General features: G+C 37.5%; 1 protein-coding gene across 1 annotated transcript; it reads left to right on the top strand.

Moving 5' to 3' along the window:
• The first annotated feature begins 1,726 nt into the window (after nt 1–1,726).
• Nucleotides 1,727–4,989, top strand: LOC145629078 (NAC domain-containing protein 78-like). Its single transcript, XM_081681562.1, has 6 exons — nt 1,727–2,154; nt 2,358–2,635; nt 2,757–2,948; nt 3,614–4,093; nt 4,171–4,276; nt 4,410–4,989. Exons 1-6 carry the CDS (start codon nt 1,983–1,985, stop codon nt 4,829–4,831), a joined length of 1,650 nt encoding a protein of 549 aa, XP_081537688.1. The 5' UTR covers nt 1,727–1,982; the 3' UTR covers nt 4,832–4,989.
• Nucleotides 4,990–9,521: the final 4,532 nt, after the last annotated feature.

Here is a 9,521-nt window from a genome sequence, read left to right as displayed (position 1 = left end):
TTCTCTCTCTCTCTCTCTCTTTTTTTTTTTTTTTTTTTTTTTTTTTTTTTTTTGTGTGTGTTTCAATTCTTCACCACCATTAAAGCTCTCAAGTGTGAGGTTTTGATGGTTAAATTTAACTACCAAAACTCTAGATCTAGAGTTTTTATTGTTAAATTTAACCAAATAAAACCATAATTGAAAGTTTGAAAGGTACGTTTGGGGTTTAAAAGTTTAAGGGTGGTCCATGGTGAGTAAGGGTAGGGATGACAACGGGTCGGACTCGGAGCGGATTATGCTAAATCCGACTCCGACCCGACAGGAAGTCGGAGGTTAAATCCGACATTCGACTCCGACTTCGACATCCGACTCCGACATCCGACATCCGACTCCGACTCCGACTCCAATATCCGACCTCCGACTCCGACTCCGATCCGACCCGACTCCGAGTTTTTTTTTTTCATTATTCAATATACTTTGAGATGTTGGGCTATTTGGGCCTTTACAACCCACACCCAATGCCACCATGACCCACACAAAAATCCACTATATATTAGAGTCGGAGTCGGATAATCCGTTAAAGTCGAACATTTGTTGGAGTCGGATTTTTTTTCTCGGATTTTTTTAGGATCCGACTCCGACCCTCCTCCGACTCGGAGTTGGATTATTTTAACGGAGTCGAACTCAGATTACTTTTTTCTCGGACTCGGAGCGGATATTTTACCTCGGATCGGGGCGGAGTAGGGTCGGATCCGGACTAGATTGCCATCCCTAAGTAAGGGTGGTGTTGACAGATTTTGATGGGTGCAGGGTGGTTGTTGGTTTTTCGTTGTGGATGGGGGTGGTGGATGGTGGGAGTTTTGATGGTGGCGAGCTGAAGTTTGTGATGTTCTTATGTTTTGGTGGGTGAGTGGTGGAAGCGGCGATGGTGACGAGCTAGTCATTGCGTGACTGCTGCCGATTGGTGGGTGTTTGTGTGGCGGCAGGTGCTGTGTTCAGTGGTGATGGTGTCTTGAGTGGTGATGTTGGTGTGTTGAGGTGGTTGTAGGTGCTATTAATGGTGGCCAAAGGTGTATGTGGTGGTTGTTTTTGGTATAAGGTGGTTAAGGGTGGTCAAAATGAAAAGAAAAGGAAATAAAAAAATTTGACCTGTTGCTTAGGTAGCAAATCATTTGGGTGTGATATGGGAAGATAGGGGTAAAAGGTTGGATTATTCTGGAATAATGCAAAGGTTGGTTTATGTTGGGAGAATGGAGTAAAGGTTGGTTTATTAAAAGTAATTTTTCCCTCTTTTTAAAGCATTTGTTTATCGTATAAAAAAATCTCTTTTGTATTTTTATATTACAAGAAAACAGCAAGTGAGGTGGGAATAGAGTAGGTGAGGACAGAGAAAATGTGAAAAAATATTTATTTACTATTTATTTATTAGTGGTTTCATTCTATATCTAGTACGTCAACGTGTTAAGTATTGTTTGACGGATGAAAAATGGAAACTGTGTCAAGTATTATGAAATGAATAGAGTATGATTTTTGTTGTTTTTATTTTTTTTTAAAAAAATACCATGATTTTTGTTAGAATTGAGTAAAATAAAAGTTGCCGTCAAAGTGACCTATACCCTGACGTTGAATCCTCGGCCGATAATCTCCCAGTCATGCACTCAAATATAAACATGCAAGTAAAGTACGAAAAAATGGAATAAATATAAAATAAAAATAAAAATTGTATTAAAAAAAAGTAAATAAAGGTACACAAATTAAATCTCCCAAACATTCTCCCAATTTCCCAAACCCTTAACAACAACAATGGCACGTAACTTTGTTCGACCTTGCGACATCGACTGACCCTAAAACCCTAATTCCCAAATTCTCAAATCTCATCCATTTTCTGTGTCTTCAATCACCCCAAAATTCTTCTCAAAAATTCAATCACAATCGCAATTAATTTAATCCCTGTTTTACTTTTTCCGATTTTGATTCGATTCAATTCAATTCTGTTGGATTTGATGGGGCGAAATTCTTCAGCTTCAACATCTCTTGCGCCGGGTTTTCGATTTCACCCGACAGATGAAGAACTGGTATGGTATTATCTGAGGCGTAAGGTTAGCGGCAAACCCTTTCGTGTCGATGCGATCTCTGAAATCGATATTTACAAAGTAGAACCCTCTGATCTTCCAGGTTACCCATTTCTCGAATCTCTTAATTGCTTCTATGTTTGTAATAAATCACCAAAATCATAGAATTTCATAATTTTGGGCATTAATTTCTGAATTTCGTAATTTAGTCCATTATTGATTGATAAATGATTGTTTTGATGATTTGATTTAGTTATTTTTGGGTTCCTTTGAATATTTTAAGGTTATATTTATTGATTTTATTAGGATTGTCGAAGTTGAAGAGTAGAGATCTAGAGTGGTATTTTTTTAGTGCACTGGATAGGAAATATGGTAATGGATTGAGGACGAACCGAGCGACGAATGAGGGTTATTGGAAAACAACCGGGAAAGATAGGCCTGTTTACCATAAGTCTCGGGTTGTTGGGATGAAAAAAACGCTGGTTTATCATAAAGGTAGAGCTCCACGCGGCGAGCGGACCAATTGGGTAATGCATGAATACAAACTCAATGATGATGTGCTAGAGAAGGCTGGTCATATGCCGGTGAGGATATATGTTTGCTTGAATTTGATTAATGGGTTGGTTTGTTTCTTTATTATTAATTTATATGTTTTAGTATATGAAATGCACTGTGGTGTATTGATATATTGTTTACTGCTGGCAGGAAGGGTTTGTTTTGTGCAGAGTGTTTCAGAAAAGTGGAACAGGACCGAAGAATGGGGAGAAGTATGGAGCGCCACTCGTGGAGGAAGAGTGGGAAGATGACAATTTGGAAGATGTGGTGCCTGCCGAGGTGTCTTTTGAAGATCCCTATGTTGATGATGATGCATACATTGAACAGAATGATCTGGAACAGGTTTGTCTTTTATCTACTATTTTGTCTTTTTGGTCGGATTTTTTCACTAAGAATGTTTAGGAACTTACAGAGTAATTTGTTTTGATGCCCTATCAATACTTTTAAGATAGCTACTTAGCTTTTATTTTGGTGCTCAAAGGATTTGTTTTGACAATCTATTCTTTGACAACGGAGAATATCTGCTTTTTTGGGTACACAGTCAGCAAGTGAACATTCGCTAACATGAAGATACCTGATAAATCTTTATTTGAAAGAAGTTCTCTGGAGGATCTAACTACTTTGTTGCTATGCTTATTAGTTGCCTGCTATTTGTGAAACTATGTCATGACAAATCTTGTGGTATAACTGTACCTGCTTTATTTGATTGGTAGGATTTTCTGATTTTGATGGTATTGCAAGCTTTGTCCTTGTCTCTTTTGTTTGATGGCTGCGGCTGAATTGACTTGATTTCATGCAAAGCGCATAGATTTTACTTTTTTGCTGTTTACATTTAATTTTTAATATATGGTTACGAAGTCATGATTTTGTTTTTTTGGATAGAAATATGGTCATTTTTGGATAGAGGTACGGCCAATAGTTAATACTGAGCTGTTCTGAATTTTAAAAATGTTTTCTTTTTGTAATGGCATTGCTTTTTGCAAGAGTTTTAACATCGCTACTGCCAGGTTGTTGATTGCCGACTTCCAGCAAATGTTCCCTTTCCTGTCAGCTTCAACCCTGTTGATAGCAACTACTATCTTGAATGTTCCCAGAATGTGACTGGAGCTGAACAAGCTTCCGTTGTTGAGGAGTCTGAAGGTAAGTGTGGTTTGCAGGTTCTGGATGACCAGGAGTTTTATGATCTTGGGCAATTTGAGAACACTGCATTTCTTGTGAAAAATGAGCATATGGCTCAACCAAATGACTTGAGTAACCAGGCTCCTGGCGATTTGCTGGATGATCTACTCTCTGGTAATGCACCCCCCAAGGATGGGCTTTTCCTGGATGCTGTTGACTTTCTAGAACCTGTTCAAGAAGATATCCATGATTTTGATGTTCTTGGATCATATCTGGAAGATGATTTTGATATTGGACCATATCTTAATTTTGATTCTTCTCCAGAACAGATCGGTATCGATGCTGATAAAAGTTTCTCCTTCAAACAGGTAAGCAATGCTGCTTAAACTTAACTGTACGTTAATAGATTATTATTTGCAAGCTCTAACTGTTTATTGTTCTGCAGAATATGATTGATACAACTTGGCAAGTTCCTTCAGGAAGTCAACTAAACGAAACAGGTGATGTTGATGACGTTGCATCATCTTCCAAGGCTAAGCCATCTAAGACTGGTGCGAAACTGTGGATATTGCTTTTATATGGCTCTGTTTTTTAATCCTGCATTCTAATATTCATTAATTTCTGCTGTTTTTCCTGTGCTGATTTTCTCTCATCTAAATGTTTTTGGTGAATGTTGTTGTGCAGATATCCAATATCCTTTCCTGAGTCAGGCAAACCGTTTTTTGGGGAATATCCCTGCTCCACCAGCATTTGCTTCAGAATTGCCTTCCAAGGACGTGGCTGCACGTTTGAGCGCTGCAGTGCAGGCTTCTACCACCCCGAATGTGACTGCTGGTATGATCAGATTAAGGGACATGCCTATTGGGGTCATCAGAAGTGGACTGGCAGGACTACATTGGTCCTTTGACAAGACTGGTAATGTCAATGTTCTCCTTTCCTTTGACCTTCCTGAGGCTGTGAACCCTGTGGGACTAGAATCATTGACGGGCTTGTTGTTTAGAAAGATTTCTACAGCAAGTTCTCACGGATGGTTGAGCTTTATGTTTTTCCTGTTCTTTGCTTTTGCTGCAAGCGTCAAAGTTGGTTTATACATCTATGCAAAGTAACAGCAATTTTCCAGCAGGATTAGAAAAAAAGAGAATTATGCTTTGGTCTTTATATTTTAGACTTCGGGTTACCCTTAATTTTATGTACTTTTTGCCGTAATGGCCTAATGTAGAGTAAAGATTGATACTCAGTTCTTTTATACTGTTTCCTTTTGACACATTCTTGTTTATCCTTGATTTAGTACCTGTCATGTGGTAAAACACGGTGTATAAATCTGCAGACTGCAGCTAATATTAATAGCTACCATGTCTCATGCTAATGTGAATTTAAAAAAAATCATATAATAATTAGGTGTTTGTGTTAATTCATTTTATGAGGTATTCGAGTTGATTGATGTAAATTCTACGTAGTAGAAAGGTCCTTGTACGTAACACCTCCTGTAGACACCTAAGATTGTCTCCCCAAAACCAAACCCGATGATGAACAACCTTTCACCGCCATTATTGGTCGGCTTGAGTATTTAATCTTTGGAGTGTTTAAATTCATGTTTCCATTCAATACATTTTATAAACCAATCCAACTCATAATTCATTCCCCTAAACCATAACTTACTTTTCACTTTTCGTGTTCACATCACAAAACCGAGAGAAACTGATTTTGTGGCCTTATAATTTTGATCCAATTATTATTTGGTTGGATAGGACTTGAAATAAGTTTTCCAACAATATATCATAAGCGCAATTACGATTTAAAACGAAGAAGATATGAGCAAAATATTAAACTCGGCCCAAAATTGATATCCTTTCACTAAAACGGCCATATCTTAAATTTTACAAATGATTTTGACCTGATTCCAATTGGGTTGGCAAGTAGACTTGATAAGCTTTCCAATGATATATTATTTGCCTTATTCCGAGTTACGGATCAAAAGTTATCATGGTTATAAAAACGCTTAAAAATTGGAATTACCGCGCACAGCGTTAAAACACTGTGTCACGGCAAATCTGACGTGGCACGGTGCCTGGTGCCGAAGTGTCGTGCCACGGGAAATCTCGCCGCGTCACGACATATTTTCCCGTGCCACGGTTGCCCATGCCGTGACATCGGATTGTTCCGTGTTTGCTCCGCGTAATTTCTTCAAGCGTTTTTAGTTTTCGTAGGCTAATACTTTCCCGCGTCACTCCAAGTCTCCCCACGTCACACTAAAGTATACTGTGTCACGACATAGTTTGCCGTGTCGCGACAGTGTTTTTTAGGGTTTTTATCTTTTTAGGGTTCCGTGTGTTCCCCCCTGCTCATTTATCCCTATAAAAAGCCCCTTCCTTTCTACAGTTTGGGGCACCAAATCATTCTCTCTTCCTCTCTTTTACACCAAAAATCATTCTCCTCTCTCTCTCTCTCTCTCTCTCTCTCATACTCTAAGCCTTAAACATATATTCCTAATTACACCATTCTACCCTTAAGCACTCCAAGGAGTCCATATATACTCGACCCGAGGTTCCGTCCTTAAACCAAGGTGTGAAAGGTATAATTGACTGAGGGTTTGGACCAACCAAATCAACTCTACATTTATTTAATTTAATTTCCATTTGATTTATATTTTTTTTATTGAAGTTACTAACAATTTATTCATGATGTAGCAATTTGAAGGAACGCGCGGAATGTGAGTAATTAATTAATTTAATTACTTATTTTATTTTAATATTGCTAGTATCATGATTAGGTTTATTTATATTTGATTTGACTAACGATATTATTATTATTAAATTGCTTCCAATATTAATGTTGATTTTACTATATTTATTGATCACCATATTGCATGTTTAAAGGGAATATGTAATTGCAAATCACGCCTAATAAGATAATTTGGACAACTGGTTTAAGATCCTTTTTAATCTTGTTATTAAATCAAGTGATCACTAATATTTTAGAATTATATGTTGCATTAATATTCAACCAATTTAGCATAATAATAGTTTGGAGCAAATTGAATTTTTGTTTGTATGTCTTTGATATCGCAAGAATCACTTTTCATTATAAGTATCGAGTAGAGGCCAATACGGGCGAATGTGACTCCATGACTCACTTCGTACCATCATCCCCGATCCTCCTTTGTGGTTCCGAACCATATGGAGTTAGTAATCTCATGGATTATGAATGGGGTGTAACCTTCACGGGTCAATTGTTGTTGCCTATCGTTGTCCCTTTATTCGTGGTTGCCTTTTATGATCCGTGAATGGTTTACAAGTTCCTTAAAAACTTGTTGGCAGCTCCCTACTTTCCTTGTCTCTAATCGTATAATGGCAATTCCCACTGCCTATGAGTGCCAAACATATTCACAACATGCTAACGTAGGCACACTTTAAACGACGCCTACACCTCCCAACTTCTACGGAGTTTTAATTGTGCTAATTTTCTTCGGGGGTAATACAAATTATAAGGCTGATATATCAACCTTTAATTTTAAGGGAAGACCGCTATTTGAAGCATTGGTTTACCCTAAAAACACTATCTTAAATCGCTATTTGAAGTAGTGGTTTTTCCTTAAAATTGAATGTTGATATAGAAAGTTCATGTCAGCCTAATTAACTAGCTTTTTTGAGTAGTGCTCATGCGTTCTCCTAGTGACCTTTGATTTTGCGGCATACTATGCAAGTTTACAGCACACAACTGTGGAATTTTAAGACTAGCTAAGATTTTGGATATCTTTTTGCCACGATATGTCATCAATATTGTCCACGTTAGTGGGAATAGAGAAAAGAGTTCGGCAATTTTAATTTGCTTGAAGGTGATCTATTTGATGTACTTGGAATTGCCTGGTTTTAGATAAAGATAAACTCAACATTATACTGTGAATTTAGGTTGTTATGTTGGTTTTAGTTTTGTCGATGAAAAAATTAGTCATAAATCAAACCAGATGTTAACTGATTTTATTCGGGTTAATCAGGTCATATTGGCTTTGGGTCAAACTAGTCCAAGGTGCATAATTCCTCCATTTTCCTAAGGCTGTGACACTTTTCATTTCACAAGTGCTAATGTTATAATTTTATCATTAACATCTTTAACTATCAATATCTCCCGTTTTTATTACTCGTAACTTTTATAGGAATTGCGGACTCCTAAGCAAAAGATCATAAGCATGATTGTTGAAAAATAAGGATATATACTTAATCATTAATCCCTTAAAAAAAACATATTCAACTAAATTTAAAATACATAACCCACCATCAAACACCACCACCTACAACCGAACCCACCAAGACATACAGAAACCGCCACCACCGCCTACCTGAACCACCACCTACCACCGAACCTAAAAACACCACCTACCGCCACTCCTAGCACCACCACCTACTGCAACTCCCAGCACCACCACCTACCATAGAACCCACGACCTAGTACCGACGTACCTAGAAACGCCAAACCCATTACCGACGAACCTAGCAACCATCGAACCCAGCACCGCCGAAACCAGCTACCCCGAACCCCCTAACCTACGAACCAAGCAACCGCCGACGACCACCCAACACCCACAGACCCCAGCTTCTGTATTTTTTGGAAATTTTGCAAAAGATCACCAATTTTAAAAAATTTTGTTGCAACTTACCATCAGTTCAATGTAAAACAATTGTTAAATTCGGCTAAAAAAGTGGTAATTTGATCATTTTTATGAACAAACACGGTGACACACATGTCAAAATACAAATTTGACCATTTTTTAATTATCAATTTGTAAAGGTCATAAAAATTAAGAAAATTCTTAGTGGTGATCCTGTACTTTTACTACAATGAATTATTAGCTCTCCATTTTTATTTTAGTTTTTTTTTTTTAATTTATACAAAGTGACCTAAATAAGATAAATTAAAAAACCTTTACGTAAAAATTAGAGATGGCAAAAACTAACAGGACACGACACAAACTAAACACAAAAAAATTGGGTTAGTAACAAGGGTTTTGAACACATTTAATTAAACGAGTCAATACGACACGACACGTTTAATTAAACAGGTTGGGTTAGTGTTGAAATTCTCAAAACGGAATTAACACAACCGAACCCACCTAATATAAAAACCCAATAATTTGTTGAATTATTGATAAATATATTGAATAAGACTAATATTTTCCAATTCAACACGACAACAAGACACTAACCGAATACGAAAAAAGCGGGTTAGTGGTAAGGATTTTCGACACGTTTAATCAATAGGATAAACATGACACGATTAATAAATGGGTCAGGTAAGTGTTGACCTTCCCCACCCGTGTAATTTAAAACACGAAAACAAACACAACACGATTGCCAAGTCTAGTAAAAATTTACTAAGATTAGATCTTAGAAAAAAAAAACTTACCTATCTACAACCACCTACCATGCCACCACTCCCTTTCTTACTTTCGCCTAGCTACCACCAACCCCCTTACCAAACCATTACCCTTTTTCGTCATCTTTCCAAGCATGTGGACAATTTTTCCACTATGAATACATGTTGTCAATGCTCCCCAACAACCAAGAAGTCCACGAACAATACTTTTATGAAGAAGCCATTCCACATCCGTGATTGTTGCCCTCCTCTGGAATTCTTGTCCAAAATTTGAGAGAACCCCTTCATTAAAGTGTCCAAGACACTCTCTAGTTGTACTTGTCGCAATTTTGAGGTATTCGTCAACCGTATCGGCTACTCAACCATAAGCTAACATCCTCATAGCTGCAATGCATTTTTATAATGCAAATGCACTAAGTCTTCCGG

The sequence above is a fragment of the Chenopodium album genome, chromosome 4, assembly GCF_948465745.1.
Source record: "Chenopodium album chromosome 4, dcCheAlbu1.1, whole genome shotgun sequence".
Lineage (NCBI taxonomy): Eukaryota > Viridiplantae > Streptophyta > Magnoliopsida > Caryophyllales > Amaranthaceae > Chenopodium > Chenopodium album.
This window is presented reverse-complemented; position numbering and strand designations above follow the sequence as displayed.

Bases quoted from the DNA above. Each gene is read 5' to 3' on its own strand.
- LOC145629078 (XM_081681562.1), top strand. From the start codon at position 1,983: ATGGGGCGAAATTCTTCAGCTTCAACATCTCTTGCGCCGGGTTTTCGA. The intron at 2,155-2,357 runs GTTACCCATTTC...TGATTTTATTAG, and splicing joins AGAACCCTCTGATCTTCCAG to GATTGTCGAAGTTGAAGAGT. The intron at 4,277-4,409 runs GTGCGAAACTGT...GTTGTTGTGCAG, and splicing joins GGCTAAGCCATCTAAGACTG to ATATCCAATATCCTTTCCTG.